Raw genomic sequence first — 17,866 nt, 5'->3', positions numbered from 1 at the left:
CCTGTAGTCTCCTGCATTTGAACTTCCATCATTATTTGTTAACTTAAATAAATGAAACCAGAGCTTTTGATGGTGAAATGTCTATGGTATGTGTATCTGCATTTTTTTTTACAGCTTTGAGATAGTTCTTGGTTCGGTATTTCAGGCCATTGAAGTGTCCAAGCCCTTGCTCCCTTTAAACAAGACTGTGCCTTTGCATTGTTAATGTCTAGGAAAATTGAAATGAATCCAGGGGTTGAATAGGGAACCCTTATTATCATATTTTGTTTGGCAGGTACAAGATGTGTCGTTGCATAGCCTTTCTCGGCTTTGAAGTTGTTAGAATAAACACTTCACCAGACTGTGGTTTAGACCTTGACTGGTAAACAGACGTAATACCTTGTCGATAAAAGTAACGCATTGCTTTGCAGTAGTTACAGGTTTAACTATCAGTCATTTAAATGAGAGAAAATATCAGTCACATCTGCAGATTTAAACTTCAGTGTAATTTGATCTGGACCTTGCTTAGCAATTTATTGCTTATCTGAGTTTCTCAGGTTTATCTGATTTTTCTAACTGGTCGACTCAATTTGGAAGCAAGCTGAGACATATGTTTAAAAAATTTGACTGTGACAAAGTGCAAAATTTATAACTCCCATTTATCGCTTTATATGTTAAATACCAGAAATATCAGTGATTTTTAACTGCTTTGCAGGAAGAATGAGCTAACCTCTATTTGTCAGTGTTTTCTAGTTGACATTCAACTAGAGGTGACATTCAAACCATATTACAGGCAAAAGAAGAAACTTGTGTAAAATACTCCAGTATATGGTGATTCATTTGCTTCCTGTGGATCATATCACCCAATAAACTTGCAACGATGAGATAAGTCACTCATTCTTTTCCTTTGGCGCGTCAGTCCAAACATTGGATGCCTTTTTGCACATCACTGCATAAAATTTGAAGTATGTTCAGCATAAGTGAAAAGCAACTTTGAGGCATTAATTGTATCTCAAGATCCAATTAGTTTACTTTAAAACACTTATGGATTTTACCTAAAAGCTGACATCCCTGGGATGTTGCCATTGTCTCCCTGGCTCATGTATGATTCCCTTTCATTGCTAGAGTTTAGCCAGCCCCTTGAACTGAACAGTTTTCTGTTCTATGATTTAGGTCAATGATGTCAATTTTGAAAACATGAGCAATGATGATGCTGTGAGAATTCTTCGGGAAATTGTCTCGAAACCTGGGTAAGTTACAAGTTTCACTAACCTCCATGTGTGATTAAGAAATGTTTTGTGAAGACTGGGATATGGCTCAGGGTCACCCTAAGCAATAGCAATAAGCAATGGACTACTGCATGGAAGGTGATGACCTAGCAGTGAACTCCCCACCAAGGGGCAGAGGTCTAAAACATTTTTTCACCTTCCCTGTTCAGGTTTGTTTTCCTAATGCAGCACCCCCTGAAGTTACTTAGGGTAGAACAATCAGTTCTACTTTGGGACCAGAAATCCCACCAGAGTCTGCCTGCAGAGCTGTTAATCCACGAAAGTTAGATGGGCGGTACTACAGGATCACAGCACCATTACTGGTTGAACACGTGTTAGCTACCTATTCGAATATAGCAGGCATCTTGATTGAATCCTACATTTACCCAATTTCGTGCAGAGGGCTGAGATCAGCCTGGTCTGTGCACTCAGTTCTTCACACAATGTTCCATCTCCTCCCTGAACCATAAGGGCCTTCAGTTTCCTTTTTTCTTGATTCCTGGACAAATTTATCAAATCCTCTGTTTATGTAATCTTTGCAACAGTTCGTAACTGTTTCACTATGTTTGCTTCTCCAGACCTATCGGCTTAACAGTAGCCAAGTGTTGGGACCCCACCCCGAGGAGCTATTTCACCATCCCCAGGAGTAAGCAACACTTTCAGCATTTTAACTGTAGTAGTTTATAAGGAATAAATGTTGACTTGGCTGATGTTTTTGGCTCTGTGAATGATAGCTGTGTTTCATTCGAGCTTCTCTATGCCTGTGAAGGTCACAGCTACAACATGTGTTTAAATTCCAATTTCTAATTTTATTAATAATAATATCAAAGTTTAATGTTTGTTTAACTTTTTTAGAAATTCTAGTTTTTTAATTAAAAGTCCTACAGGGCATTATTTAACATTTTATTTCTGCCCCTCTGGCATTCCTTTTCTCTGTAATCGTTTCCAACTCTGTGTGTGTGTGTATGTCTGCCTGTCTGTCTCTCTCCCTCTCTGCCCTCTTCCCCTTAATTGTGCCTCTCCATTTGCCTTTCCCTCCCTTCCTCCCTCTCAGTCTCTACCTTTGTGCCTGTGCTTTATGGAGAAAGTTAAGAAATACAATGGATTGCCTACAACACCAGCCACAACTTGCCTTTCATTCCAGCATTGCAAGGAACTTAACAGGCATATTATTAAACAATATTTAGACTGGTTTACCCAGAGTATGTTATTTCAATTTGGACTGTACTGTTACAGTATGTAAACCATTGAAGAAGTAGAGCAAGCTCTGTTAGGTACGTCATCCATCTCTAATGAGCTTCTCTAACTGCTGCTCTCTGGAGCTGACACTGCAGTTGTCATTGTACCTGCAGCATAATGCTGAGGTGTGATATCTTTCTCTCAGCTGCTGTTGAACCAGTACACCTTGAGTCATAAATGTACAATTTTGTTGTTCTTTTCATTCTGAGTTCAGCTCTTTGTGTAATCTTCCTTTGGTCTTTTTGTGTTGTAGCAGAACCAGTGAGACCCATTGACCCAGCGGCCTGGATCTCTCATACTACTGCTATGACAGGAACATTTCCTCGCTATGGTATGAGCCCCACCACCAGTGCCATCACTTCCACCAGCTCCTCACTAACCAGCTCCGTCCCAGATTCAGAAAGTAAGTAACATTTCAGTTTTGGGACCCTCTATGCTCAAGCCTGTCAAGTGTATAGGAGGTGGACTGCTTGAATGGTTCACATTTATATTGGCATGAGGCTCTCTAGTTTTGCCTCTCTATGTAATATTTAAGCCAATATTTTAACTTGAAGAATGTGCTTAGGACATGGGGTGATCCCCTTAGGCTGATGCTGACAGGACTAAAGTAATATCCCTTCCGTGAAAACCCCAGAGAACAGTCCCTATCCTAAGGTTTTGATGGGAAGTGGAAGCCCTCTGATAGAAGCTCAGTGGTACAGAGGGCTTGAGGCTTTGGATGGTGGACAGAGGCTCTTCTGGGCAAGAGGACATCCTCTCGAAAACTTAGAAAATAAATTTTACCTTGACGTCTGCCGCCTACTGGTTTGGGACCTACCCTAAATCTCATGCAGTGGGGCAGTAGCATTAATGATATCATTAGCTCATGACATTTCCACTTGTAGTAGTAACTCTTCCTCAGTCAGTTAAGGTGAGAACCAATGTGATCTGGTAAGTGGAGTTTTTATACAGTTCAGCTTTGATTTAATTGAAGGGTGAAAGAAAGCTCATTGGCTAAACTATTGTATCCCTGTTTGATGGCAGGTACTAATTTTGACTTTCCAATAATCCCCTTACCACTCTTAGTGTTCCTATGGAATATGCAATATTGGAATAGATTCTTTAATATTTTGATAAATCTGAGGATCAGATCCTTTTATTTTTCTCTGTTAATTTGTTCAGAGTATGAGGATACTCCACTCACAGTTAAGAGCGACATGCCTGTTATTGTCAAGGCCATGCAGTTGTCTGACTCGGGGCTAGAGATCCGTAACCGACTGTGGTTGAAGATCACCATTTCAAATGCTGTAATTGGTAAGTATTTGTGTCTCTGAGACTGTGTTCTCATTTTAGACTGTGTTTGTGTCAATAATGTAGAGAACATCCCAAATCAATAAGACTCACTTTACTCTAAAAACAGGCAGTATTGACATTCCAGAGCTCATACTCAACCTCCACTATTTTTGGAATAGGCCTCATGTGACTTCCCCTCAGCCATGTTTCAGAGTGTCTCTGTAGTCCTGCATCCTGTAATGCATACACGTGGTCCTGGGAAATCACCAGCTGGCGTTTTTTATTTTGCACATAATTTCCATATCTGGATTCTGATTGTAATTTAAGTTCTGCTTACTATTTGCAGTTATCCCTGAACATCTTGATTTCACTGTCATTTTAGGGAACAGCTTCACTTGATTTAGCCATGTTGAGTTGAATTGAATTGAATTGGCCACACTGTCACACGTACTCAAATGAGTACCGTGAAAAGTTTACAAGCCCCGCACTACAGTGCCCTCTTAGGTACAAAGGACCTAGGTACAGATAGTTAAGATCAAATTCTTAGGGAAAAAAAAATTTAGAGAAATAAGGAAATAAATAGTCCACCAGTATAGATCATATGAATAAATTAGAAAAAATAAAGAAGCAAAAGGTTCAGAATATAAATCTTTTCAACGCAGTCCATGATGTCACTTAGCCTCAAGGGGGACCTCCACCACCTGCGCCAGACCCACCAATGTAGGAAGTCGCCCCACTTTAGATTTGAGAGTATAGTGCTGGAAAATCCCATCATCAGGCTTGTGCCGAAAACGTCGATTCTCTGGCTCCTCGTGTGCTGCCTGACCTGCTATGCATTTCCAGAACCACACTCTCGACTCTGATCTCCAGCATCTGCAGTCCTCACTTTCTCCTCATCCCACTTTAGACGCCATCTTTCACTGCTGATGTTGATGAATTCACACTCACTCTGCAACCAAGAGTCCCCTGGCTCTGTTGTCAGGCCATCTCCAAACCACGAGTCCTCCTTTGGCTGCAGATGTCGCCTTGCCAGCACTGCCAGCTTAAAGAGTCTGTTACTGCTGCCACTGGCCCCAGTGCCGAGAGAACAACCCTGCTACTGCTGCTGCCACTGGCCCCAATATGGAGAGAACAACCCTGCTACTGCTGCTGCCACTGGCCCCAATGCTGAGACAGTGACCCTGCTGCTGCTGCCACTGGCCCCAACGCTGAGACAGTGACCCTGCTGCTGCTGCCACCACCAGTCCCAATGCCGAGAGAATGACCCTGCTGCTGCTGCCACCACCAGTCCCAATGCTGGGACAATGACCCTGCTGCTGCTTCTGCTGCTGCTGCCACTGGTCCCAATGCCGTGAGAATGACCCTGCTGCTGCTACTGCTGCCACTGCCATTGGTCCCAATGCCGAGAGAATGACCCTGCTGCTGCTGCCGCCACCAGTCCGAATGCCGAGAGAATGACCCTGCTGCTGATTTTGCTGCCGTGATCCTCCTGCCGTAACCAGACTTGCCACAGTTGGTTAGAATATTACACCCCCTGTCACTCTTACAGGACTGGGATCCTTCCACACCCGCAAAACCAACAAACTACCCAATTTCAGAAAACAACTCATCCTCTGCCATGCTTCTCAGTTATCCCAGCCCAGTACTCACAGAGCTATGGTAATGTCGGAATTATGTTACCATAATAATCCAGAGATCACAAATACTCCGAGTTAAACTTCTATCATGTAAAGTTGCCAATTGTATAAAAATGAAATTGTTGGATTTCCAGAATCTTAAAAATTATTCACATTGCAATAAATTGACTTTTGCACCCTCCGTATATATCAGAATAATTTGCAATTAATTAATTATTTTAGAAGTGTAGTCACTGTTGGTTGAAGTATTTTGTGGTGCTGGGCTGACCTTGCTTGATCTTTGAGCCCCGTCCTTGTCACTTTATAGTTTAACCTGGTCACTGGTAATCCTGCCCAATCTATTACTCACCAATGAGTCACATATACCAAGAATCACAGTCAGCAGCAGGAGGACAGTAATCTCCCCACAATCTTAGCTTGTTATAGATTTTTTCGAGAGAAAATGAAGTGGATAGAGTTTATGATCACGAGGATTGTATATGGGTAAAGAGGTTATTCGTGGTCCAAGAATAAGTCTGGTGTCAGGGAACCATAAGTGATGTGATACAATGATGCACAATCCAAATGGACAGCTCATGATCTGAGGCAAGTGTTTTTTGCATGGTCAAAGAGGACAATACTTCGTCTGTGCCAGAGATGAATTTGATGGCGGACACTGCTTTTCAGTGCTAGACTTTTTTGTTTCTGATTAAATGGGGATGCCTACAGCTCAATGATTTGATATTCTGGTTGATTTCATGAGTTCTGAATTTGATGGTGTTAGAACCCTCAGTGATCTTTGAGTATTTTTATTCTTTTATCAATTTTGAGTTATGAGTTAAAAATGACTGGTGGATTTCTGGACAGCTTGTGGTAAAAGGAGAACAGACGAATCAAGCTTTGTTTGTTTGTGAGGTCTGGCCTGAAGACTAATTGCAAGCTAATTAAAAATGTTTTAACAGAAAGTGATCCCAGGAAGAGCATTGATTTTAAGCAGATATTGAAGTTGCCTATTAATGGGAATTAGTTCCAGCAAGTTAAAAGAGAACCCTGTGTTCAACCAGTTAGCAGTTGTTGAATGGCAATTGAGTCCTTGGGAGGAATCAATTATTTTTTGAACTATGTTTTCTGAGAGATGGTTCTGGGCTACTCTTGCGTCAGCATGAAGATTTGAAGACTCGCTGCCTAATCTGCTGCATCACCTCTGGAAACCCAAAGATTAGAAAGCTGAGTCAGAAGTATTGTTGCCTGTGCATGGTTGCACTGAGAACCTTGATCAAAGTTTAAGAAAAAACACCAAAGAGTCTACCTTTATGCCTATGAATCAATGTATCATGGAAGACCTTTAAGTAATCTGATAGTACGTTATTTTCTTTATGCCTTAAGTGTTGGCTTGTCTGTCTGTTTTCTGTGTGAATGGGGCTGAAAGCAGGTGTTTTGGGTTTAAAGCAGAGACTTTCATTAGCTTATTGTGTTTAACTTTCTCTCTGTTAACTGTTTATTAGATACACAATAACTTCAAGTTTTTTGTGTATGATACAAAACCAGTGTCTAGAAATTAATTATTCACGAAGTCTGGAATTGGTTAATCAAAAGTTCAGTTAGGAACCATTGAAATGATTATTGCAGGGTCTTTGATTTTAATTTTATTGCGTTGCGAATCCAGAGGTAGAAAGGCTGATTTGGGTTTGGCTGTCTCTGTCTCTGCGTTAAAGTAGTGGGCGCTGCTGAAAAAATGCATTTAGAGTTGAATCCCGAAGTCATGGTCAGGTTTGAAGAACAATGGGAAACATTGAGGCTCGAAGATAGTGCGGATTGCAGATACTGGAGAGTCATAATCAATAAAATGTGGCACTGGAAAAGGCACAGCAGTTCAGGCAGCATCTGAGGAGCAAGAGAGCTATGAGCTGACATTTCGGGCATAACCCTTCAGCAGGATGGGGTAGGGGGCTGAGAAATAAGTTTGTGGGGGGGGGGGAATGGGATTAGGGAAAAGGCAGGTGATAGGTGGGCAAAGGCAGGAGGTGATTGTGATAGGTTGGTGGGAAGTGTCATTGAGAGAGTGGTGCTGAGTCAGAGGGTTAGATCTGGGATGAGGTGGGGAGATTTGGAAACTGGTGAATTCACTGTTGTGGTCATAGGCTCCCGAGGCGGAAGATGAGGTGTTCTTCCTCCAGTTTGCAGGTGGCCTTGTTGAGGTGGTGGAGGAGGCCCACAATGGGCGTGTCATCAGGGGAGTGGGAGTTGGAGTTGAAATGGATGGCCACAGGAAGGTGGTGTTGGTTGGTTTGTACAAACCAGAGATGTTCCCTGAACTGTTCCTTGAGTTTACGCTTGGTCTCTCTGATGTCTAGGAGACCACACTGAGAGCAACAGATGCAGTAAAAAAGATTTTAGGATATGCAAGTAAGTCTCTGCCATATTTGGGATGATCCTTTGGGGCCTTGAACAGAGGTGAGGAGGGAGATGTGTGTGCAGGGTTTGCACCTCTTACAGCAGCTGGGGAAGATGCCAGGTATGGAGATGGGATTGGTGGGGAGTGTGGATCTAACGAGGGAGTCACGGAGGGAGCGGTTTCTGCGGGATGCAAATAGGAGTGGGGAGGGAAATATATTTTTGGTGGTGTGGTCTCACTATATGGCAGTGGATGATATGCCGGATTTGGAGATTAGTTGGATGGAATGTGAGCACAGGGGAATTCTATCCTTGTGGTTGAGGTGGAGAGGGGCTTGAGGGTGGAGGTGCAGGAAATGGAGGAGATGTGATTGAGGGCATTGTTGATCACAGGGGAGGTGAAATTACGGTCCTCAAAGAAGGAGAAAATCTGAGACGTCCTGGAGTGGAATCATTCATCCTGCGAGCAGATATGGCAGAGGAATTGGGAGTAAGGGATCGTATTTTTGCAGGAGGGGTTTGGGGGGAGGTAGCTGTGGGAGTTGGCAGATTTGAAGTAGATGTTAGTGTTGAGTCAATCGCTGGAGACTGAGAGGTCCAGGAAGAGGAGGGAGGTGTTCGAGATGGTCCAGCTGAATTTGAGGTCACAGTGGAAGGTGTTGGTGTAGTCGATAAACTGTTCATGCTCCTCATGGCAGCATGAGGCAGCACCAATATAGTCTTCGATGTAGTAGAGGAAAAGGTGGGGAATGGTGCCAGTATGGTTGTGGATGAGGGGCTATTCCACGTATCCTCCGAAGAGGCAGGCATAGCTGGGACTCGTGAATACCCATAGCCACTCCTCTGGTTTGTCGGAAGTGGGGCAATTGAAAGAAGTAGTTATTTAGGGTAAGGACCAGTTCTGCCAATTGAATGAATGTGTCAGTGGAGGGGGACTAGTTGGATCGGCAGGAGAGGGAATAGTTGGGGCTTTAACAGATATCTTTGCAACATCCTTGAAATGGGGGAGGTCTCAGAGGACTGGAGAATTGCTAATGTTGTCCCCTTGTTTAAGAAGGATAGCAGGGATAATCCAGGTAATTACAGACCTGTGAGCCTGATGTCAATGGTAGGGAAGCTACTGAAGAAGATACTAAGGGGTAGGATATATACCCATTTGGAAGAAAATGGGCTTATTAGGATACGCAGCATGGTTTTGTGCAGGAAAGGTCATATCTTACAAACCTAGTAGAATTCTTTGAAGAGGTGACAAAGTTGATTGATGAGGGAAGGGATGTTAATGTCATATACATGGACTTTAATAAGGTGTTTGATAAGGTTCCCAAATGTAGGCTGATGAAGAAGGTGAAGTCGCATGGGGTCCATGGTGTTCTAGCTGGATGGACAAAGAACTGGTTGGGCAACAAGAGACAGAGAGTAGTAGTGGAAGGGAGCTTCTTAAAATGGAGACCTGTGACCAGTGGTGTCCCACAGGGATCCGTGCTGGGATCACTATTAGTTGTGATATACATGGATGATTTGGAGGAAGGTGTAGGTCGCTTCATTAGCAAGCTTGCAGATGATACTAAGATTGGTGTATTGATACTAAGATAGTGAAGGGGACTGGCAGAGAATACAGCAGAATATAGATAGATTGGAGAGTTGGGCAGAGAAATGGCAGATGGAGTTCAATCCGGACAAATGCGAGGTGCTGCATTTTGGAAGATGTAATTCCAGAGTGAACCACACAGTAAATGGAAAAATCTTGGAGAAAATTGAGGTACAGAGAGATCTGGGTGTTCAGGTCCATGGTTCCCTGAACATGGCAACATAGTTCAGTAGAGTGGTCAAGAAGGCATATGGGGTATTGAGTACAAGAATTGGCAGGTCATGTTACAGTTGTATAAGACTTTGGTTCGGCCACATTTGGAATACTGCGTACAGTTCTGGTCTCCACATTACCAAAAGAATGTGGATGATTTGGAGAGGATACAGAGGATGTTCGCCAGGATGTTCCGTGGTATGGAGGGTGCCCTCTATGAGGAGAGATTGAGTAGATTAGGATTAATTTCATTGGAAAGGAGGAGGTTGAGATGGGATCTGATTGAGGCCTACAAAATCATAAGAGGTGTAGACAGTGTGGATAGTAAGAAACTTTTTCCCAGAGTGGAGAACTCGATTACTAGGGGTCACGAGTTCAAAGTGAGAGGAGAAAAGTTTAGGGGAGATATATGTGGAAAGTTCTTCACATAGAGGGTGGTGGGTGCCTGGAATGCATTGCCAACGGAGGTGGTAGGGGCAGGAACGATAGTGTATTTAAGATGTATCTAGACAGATACATGAATGGGCAAGGAGCAAAGGGATACAGATCCTTTGAAAGTGGGTGGCAGATTTTGATAGACAATATGAATCGGCGTAGGCGTGGAGGGCCGAAGGGCCTCTTCCTGTGCTTTAATGTTCTTTGAGAGGAAGAAATGGAGGGCTTGACTAGCTGGTCCTGAGAAGGGCTGACCGAGTTCTGGGAAGGAATCCTGAGAAATCCTGTCCAAGATCAATGATGTGGGGAGATTCTGCAAGCTGTCTTAAGTTAGAATGCAGGCTCTACAGTTGGTTAGTTGGTTTGCTCCTAATGCAGTTGCTTTTGATTTTCTGCAGGAGCGGATGTGGTCGATTGGCTTTTCTCACATGTACAAGGTTTCAAAGATCGTCGTGAAGCAAGGAAATATGCCAGTAGCATGCTGAAACATGGCTACCTAAGGCACACGGTGAACAAGATTACCTTCTCCGAGCAATGTTATTACATCTTTGGTGACCTCTCTACCAGTAAGTTTATTCTGCGTCCTTAACATTTGATAAACCTGGTCATGTCAATGATAGGGAAACTCTTGGAGAAAATTCTGGAGAGAATTGATATCAACTTGGAAAAACATGGGTTAATTAGCGATAGTCAATGTGGCTTTTTTTTCAAAAATGAGATCATGTATGTGTATGAGGAAAGTTCAGATGATAACAGTTTATGTGAATTTTAGCAAGATTTTTGACAAGGTACCACATGGTAGACTGAGAAGTTTAGAGCACATGGGATTCAGGGAAACTTGGCGAGATGGTTCAGAAACTGGCTTAGCAAAAGGACACAAAGGATAATGGTAAAAGGTTGTTTGAGTGACTGGAGGCCAATGTCTGGAGGTGTACCGACAAGGATTGGTACTGGGACCCTTACTGTTTGTTACACACATAAATGATATAGATGAAACTGTGGGGGGAATGTTAAACAAGTTTACATGTGAAACAAAGATTGTTAGGGTCGTTAATAGTGAAGAAGATGGTTGTAGGTTATATAAATGGGTTGGTCAGCTTGACAGAGCAGTGGCAGATAATATTTAACCCTGATCAGGTGAGGTGATGCACTTTGGAAGAACGATGATTTATTAAAAGTGGAGGCTTGTGGAATGGAGTAGAAGATGAGGACAAATGAGAAACACCCTAATATTTTTCTGGATAGGTCGGAGAGGGATAGAAGCCCAGTTGCATGAAGTGAATCAGATAAAATTGAAAATCCTGTCAATCATGGTGGCTAGGACAAAGAAAGACATCAGATGTACTGGCAGGGAAGATAGTATCATCAGACAGATACAATAGAGACAGAAAAACTGGAAGAATGGAATGGAGACTTTACTAGAAACAGGGTGAAAGCAAGTGTGGTCAAGGCAGCTATGAGAACCCGTGGATTTGTAATGAATGTTATTTGGTAAAAATGTAACAATTTGTAAGCAAATACAGGGACAGCAAAAAAAGGGGGAAAAAAACCTAAAATTTGTGAAGGAGTGGAAGGCTGGATTGATTAAAAAGTATATGTCACAGTTGTGCAAGTCAAAATAGTATAGTAATGGGACAAGTGAAGAAAGAGAAGGTTAGTCTGTAAGTTTTCTAGCATCAGTGGCTAACGCAGTATTTGTTGCTTGCCCGTAATTGTTCCTGAGAAGGTTGTATTGAGCCACATTTTGAATTGCTGCAGTCCGCATGGTGGAGGTTTATTGCAGTACTGTTGAGAAGGGAATTCCCCAGATTTTTGACTCAGTGAAAATGAAGGAAAAGTGATATATTTTTAGGTTAGAGTGGTCTGTATCTTAGAGGAGAATTTTCTAATAGTGGTGGACCCATGAATCTGCTTCCCCGGTCTTTGTTGGTGGTAAAAGTTACAGGTTTGAACAGTGTTCTTTCAGGAACCTTAGTGAGTTGCAATGCATCTTGTATTTGATCGACACTGTGAACTTGTCAGAGAGGGAGTGCCAATCAAATGGACTGCTTTGTTCTGAGTGATGTTGAGTTTCTTGATTATTGTCAGAGTTGCACTATTCAGGCAGTGGAAAATATTCCATGACACTCCTGACTGTGTATTGTACCCAGCAGCCAGGCTTTGGGGAGTCAGGAGGTGGGTTATTCATCACAGAATTCCCAGGCAGTGACCTACTTTTGTCGGACTATACATGGCTCGTCCAGTTCAGCTTCTGGTCAGTGTATCCAACCAGGATGTTGAAACTAGTGGGGGATTCAGAGAGAGTAATGCTGTTGAATGTCAAGAGTGACACAACAATTGCTTACACAAGCTGTCTGAGAAAGTGACATAAGTTATTAAGAAATGAAATTATTGAACTCAATTTTGAGGCTGGAAGGCTTGAAGGAATGTATTTAATTTTTGGTGAACTCTTCCCTTTACTGGTAGATTTGGCTGGCCTGAGCTTAAATGAAGGTTCCAGTGGGACATCAGAGCATGACATCCTCGCACCTCTTCCACATCCAAATTGTCCCTGGCCACTGACTCAGGGCTTCCCATATCAGTATCCACTGCCTCATCCGTATTACTCGTCCACTTGCCAGGATCCTGCTTTGACCTATGGAAATGGCAGCACTGGGAGTCAGCAGAGTGAAGGTAAGATTCATTTATATAGGTCTTACTCTGGTTTGTCTGATGTACAATGTGTAGCAGCCAACGCAACTGCCTTCCAAAACCACCAAGGTGGTGCTGTTGGGAGGTGGGAAAGATGGTGGGATGTAGGGGTTAGGGTTAAGTCTGAGGAGAGCAAAATCGAAAGTGTGAGGGATACGAGGAGGGTGCCTTGAGGAAGAGAGTGCAGAGAAAGGGATGCAGGAACAGGTTGTGGCTATGTCAAGTGGCTGCAGAAAAGAAGGGAGTGTTTGGGGGGAGCTTAGGTACAGAAAAGGAAGTAAAGAATGGGGAAATGAAGGGGAGTGGTCAGATTGAGTGGAGGAGCTGAAAAATGTTTTGCTGGAAAAGCGCAGCAGGTCAGGCAGCATCCAAGGAGCAGGAGAATTGACGTTTCGGGCATAAGCCCTTCTTCAGGAATCCTGAGTGGAGGAGCCATACAATTTACAGGAAATGATTTTATAGCTGGGTGAGATTGTAAGGTTAATGTAGGTTCATTAAGAAGTTTTAATAAAATAAATGTCTGCAAAATTCAGAAAAGAAAACCTGTCATTCAGCAAGTTTGAGTTTTTGTCCGAGCACTGGAGTCACCAGTTCTGTTAAATTTACAAATAGTTATCTAAAGTTCACTATATAAAGACCAAATTGTTTGCTATATGAAGATCATAATCCCAGTAACTCATTGCAGCAGAAGAGGCAGGTAAGTGAAGCCTAACTCACTTGAACATGCTCAGGAAGTAGCAGTGACCCAGCACCCTGACAGAGTCATCAGAAGAATTTGAATTTCTTTCAAAATAAATGCAATAGTTTTATAGATGAACCTTTATCAAATGTTACAGCTATGTTCCGTTGCTCCTCAGAAACCCAGTCATTACTGACCAACTTTAATTGCTGCGCTGACTGTAAAATTTATTTGGATTTTCCTGTAGCCATGTTATACTCTCTGCAGCTGTGGGAAAGCATGACTATGATGTTGTTTAACCATTTTATAACAGGTCTGTTCAGTAGTCCAGGTACAGTTGAACGAGCTGGACACCTCTGCATTTGTTTTATTATGGTGAGGCTCATAGTGTGAAATGACTGGTGTCTTGTGTTACCTGTTATGTGTACAGGAAGCAAGAGCAGTGGATCCAATCGGAGCATGGGTGAGAGGAAAGGCTCAGCAGGGAAGGAAAAGGAGCAGAAAGCAGACTCCAAGTCACTGGGTAATGGAAGTGAGCCAGACCGTACCACTGGGAACAGCGTACACTGCGAACGGCCAGCAAGCCAGCTCAGTCACCACAGCTATTGCTCTCATGGACCACCGGGGGTCCCTCCTGTTTACCAGCTGCCCACAGTCATGGTAACAAGTGGGCCTCCTGGAGCTCCTCCTGTCCGGGATCTAGCAGCAGTCCCTCCCGAGCTAACGGGCAGCCGGCAATCCTTCCAAAAGGCCATGGGTAACCCCTGCGAATTCTTTATTGACATTATGTGACATCATCAGCCTTCTGCACTAAACAACACTAAAGTCTTTGCACACAACACTGCTTGTGTCTCACTCCTGGTGTCACAAGAACCTCAGGCTTCTAATTCTAACCATGGTTCTCTTTGTTATCTGTCCTCCATTAATAACAACTTTAAATGTATTGGTTTTGATAAATATTGGTGCCAAGGACAGCTTTATGTAAGTGTATTGCACATTTCAGTGTAATCATCATCTTCTATGTAGACTTAAAAAAGATGTTGAAGACCTTTTGACCTGGCTGGATGATGATCTCAGATGAGAATTTCATATGGTCCTCTCAACGTCATTCATCTGTTGTTGTGATGGGTGCACCCTGTTTTTGTTATTGTGGATCATGTAACCCTTTTAGCAAGAACTGTTTTGTTATACAGAGATGGCTCAGCACAAAGGGATGTGATTCCATTCCCAGCGCAATGACGCACAAACAATTCACTTTCTTCGCAGGTTAGCAGCCTTCCAAGAATTGTTTTCCATTGAAGCATTAAGAAAGTTTCAGCTACATCTCCAAACACTCAAACAGGTCTTTCACGCTGTAGCTTATTCCCCTGAACAACAGGAAGTTGGACATGCCGCCTGTGTACAATCCACAATTTTTAAAAATTGTCTAGCTTGGGCACTTTTGTTCTGGTTATTGCTGAAATATGTAACTGGATCAGTCATTTCTGAAAGTTTCACAGTTTGATTGGAACAGCTACTGAGACATGATACTTTGGTTCAGTGCTGCTTTCAGCATTGAGACCTATTGCATCCAGCCTGCAATCATAAGGACATGAATTCGATTATGCTTTATTTCACAGTTTTCACACTTGTAATGAAGATGCTAACACTCGGGGGATGCAAGTTTTATGGGCCCCATTTGCCCTATAATCTTGTGCAAGTGGCCATCATTCAAGTGCAGTGAATGTCAATAGATCATTCAAATGAGATTGCCCTGCTCTGAACTCTTTGGGACTCGTTGCCCCATGCTAGGTGTCATCTGTCCACCCCTATTTCTACTCCACCTGCCCTTTTCCTTACTGTGAGCAGTTTAGAGGCTGGGAATTCTGTGGTGAATAACTGATGTCCTCACTTCCCAAAGCCTATTCACTATCTACAAGGCACAAGTCAGGAATGTGATGGAATGCTCTCAATTTGCCTTGCTGGGTGTAGCTCTAATAAAATACTTTAGAAGCCAAAAAACATTCAGGACAATGCAGCCTGTTTGAATGGAACCCCATCCAATGCCTTGAATATTCACTGTCTACAAGTGCACAGTGGTAGCAGTGTGCACCATCTACAAATTGCAGTGCAGCAACACACCAAAGCCCCTTCAACAAGGCCTTCCAAAACCACAACTTCTGAGAAGAGCAAGGCCAACAGATCTATGGGAAGACCAAACCTGCAAGTTCCCCTCCAAGCCACATACCAAGTTAACTTGGAACTACATCACAGTTCCTTAACCATTGCTCAGTCAAAATCTTGGAACTGCGAACAGCAGTGTGGGTGTACCTACATCACATGACTGCAGTGTTTCAAGGGTAGTTAGAGGTTTTTTTAATTCATTCACAGGATGAGGGCATCACTGGCTAGGCCAGCTTTATTGGCCATGCCTGATTGCCCAGGGCAGTTAAAAGTCAACCACATTGCTGTGGGTCTGGGATCATGTGTAGGCCAAACCAGATAAGATGGCAGTTTCCTTCCCTAAAGGACATTGGTTAACCAGATGGGTTTTCCCCAACAATTGACAATGGATTCATGGTGATTGTTAGACTCTTCATTCCAATGCTTTAAAAAAAAAGTTTTTATTGAATCTAAATTCCACTATCTGCCGTGGTAGGATTCAAACCCAGGTCCCAGGATGTTACCTAGGTCTCTGGATTAATAGTCTATTGATAATACCAGTAGGCCACCACCTCTCCGTCCAAGGATGAACAACCAATGACATTGATGCCCACATTCTGAGAAAAATTAACATTTCAGATCATGTTTCTGACGTCTTTGTGAGACTCAAATTGCAATTAAAATCCATCCTGCAAGATTGACTGTTTCAAAATCTTTCTGCGTGGGGCCAGGAGAATTGTAGATGATTTGTGTTGCACAAGGACCGCCACAATTTTCTGCTACTCCTGCACCCCCTGCCTAATAATGAGCCACACAATAAGCCTAACACCACCTGCCCCACTCTGTCTTACCCTAGATAACACATCAGACTTACTCCAGAAATGTTGTTGCCTTCTGTTCCTGACAGGAATGTACTGGAATATTCTCCACTGCGCAACATATGCAACTTTACTCAAGAGTTGGAGCTAAATGTAAACCGTAAACTAAAAGAGTAGGCATAGACTGCCGGATGTATAGTGTGAAATAATGATTTCCTTCTGTTTAGAGATTTAGGAAGAGGTAGATTGTGGAGAATCAGATTTGATTCCACCAGATCTAATTGCAGTCCTTAGAGTACAGGAATGAGCAGGGCACTGGATTAAGCTAACTAAACATTGTGTGTGCGCCTCCATCCTTTAACACACATGCAAAGTGTTCCTTCGAAAAGTGAGTGTGAATATTATTCTCTTTGCACCAGTACCAAAATTCCAGGATTCTGCAACATGCTTTGAAGAGAAGTAAGAAACTCACTCAAAAAGGACTTTCAATTGTAGCCTTTCATCAAACATTACTTTGTCTGGGGCCATCTTGTGGATACCTTGAGGATCAACAGATGTTGCGTAAAATGCACTCTTTGAATGTTGGCAAAATTGGTCCAGCATTTGGACTGCACTCAGCTGGATTGAAATAATAACACTAATTGAAATTTACAGGAAAGTTTAAGAATGCTAATCAGAATGATGAGAAAATGTAAAAAGAAATGTACAGTAGGAAATTAAATTTTATTAAATTAATTATTATAACTATTCTATAGATTAAATTCACTGAAAGAAGTTCAATCCAGACTGCAGATCATGTGGCAGCTGGAGGCTGTCATTGTGTGTAACAGTGTTGTAGATATTGCATTCTGATTCTGTGTCTCTATAGTTAATATATCGCTGCCTCCATGTAAAAGCTATTTTAAAAACTAAAAAAATTTCCATTTTTTCCTGTCTTATTTTGTTTATATTTTCCTTTTTACACTTGCAGTGTCTTTGTCAATTTAATTTTGTTTATGCTGGAAACAGTTTTGAGATTAGGACCAACATCATCAACTCAATGGGTAGGTTTTATGCTAGTTACTATTCTCTCATAGCCATGATGCCACAGAATGTAAAACCGATTGTTTGAGCTGATATAAAAATGAAGAGAGGGGTCAAGTAAATATTGGTCTTTTCGATGCAGAGACATGAGAAATTATAATGAGAAAATGACAAACTTAAAACAAATATATTTTGTCTGTTACACTAAAAGACACAAATTACATATTGGAAATGTAACAAAGGGGCTAATAAGAGTGATAAACATAAGGTCTTTCATATCAGCAGAGAAAATTATTGGAGAAACGAAAAGGATAAATAACCAATAAATCCCGAGGACTAGATGTTCTGTATCCTAGGGTTCTCAAAGTAATAGCTGCAGAAATAGAAGTTGCAACTGGTTATGATTTTCCAAACTTTCCTCTGTTGAGAATGGTCTCATTTGTTTGGAAATGAGCAAATATAATATCTGTATTCAAGAAAGGAGGGAGAGAAAGCAAGGAACCACAAGC

At 42.3% G+C, this 17,866-nt stretch overlaps 1 protein-coding gene across 3 annotated transcripts in view; it reads left to right on the top strand.

Annotated features, from left to right (window-relative positions):
* LOC140487024 (segment polarity protein dishevelled homolog DVL-1-like) overlaps nt 1-17,262 on the top strand; it is a 124,930-nt gene extending 107,668 nt beyond the window's left edge. For all 3 annotated transcript variants that reach the window (XM_072586393.1, XM_072586394.1, XM_072586395.1), the window contains 7 exons: nt 1,153-1,229; nt 1,826-1,893; nt 2,740-2,889; nt 3,648-3,779; nt 10,403-10,570; nt 12,471-12,677; nt 13,805-17,262. In XM_072586393.1, coding sequence (XP_072442494.1) covers nt 1,153-1,229; nt 1,826-1,893; nt 2,740-2,889; nt 3,648-3,779; nt 10,403-10,570; nt 12,471-12,677; nt 13,805-14,166 — 1,164 coding nt within the window. In that variant the 3' untranslated portion in view covers nt 14,167-17,262. The remainder of the gene's footprint in view (nt 1-1,152; nt 1,230-1,825; nt 1,894-2,739; nt 2,890-3,647; nt 3,780-10,402; nt 10,571-12,470; nt 12,678-13,804) is intronic.
* Nucleotides 17,263-17,866: the final 604 nt, after the last annotated feature.

This window comes from Chiloscyllium punctatum, chromosome 16, assembly GCF_047496795.1.
Source record: "Chiloscyllium punctatum isolate Juve2018m chromosome 16, sChiPun1.3, whole genome shotgun sequence".
NCBI classification, from domain to species: domain Eukaryota; kingdom Metazoa; phylum Chordata; class Chondrichthyes; order Orectolobiformes; family Hemiscylliidae; genus Chiloscyllium; species Chiloscyllium punctatum.
Note: the sequence above shows the minus strand (reverse complement) of the source record. Positions and strands in the feature narration are given on the sequence as shown.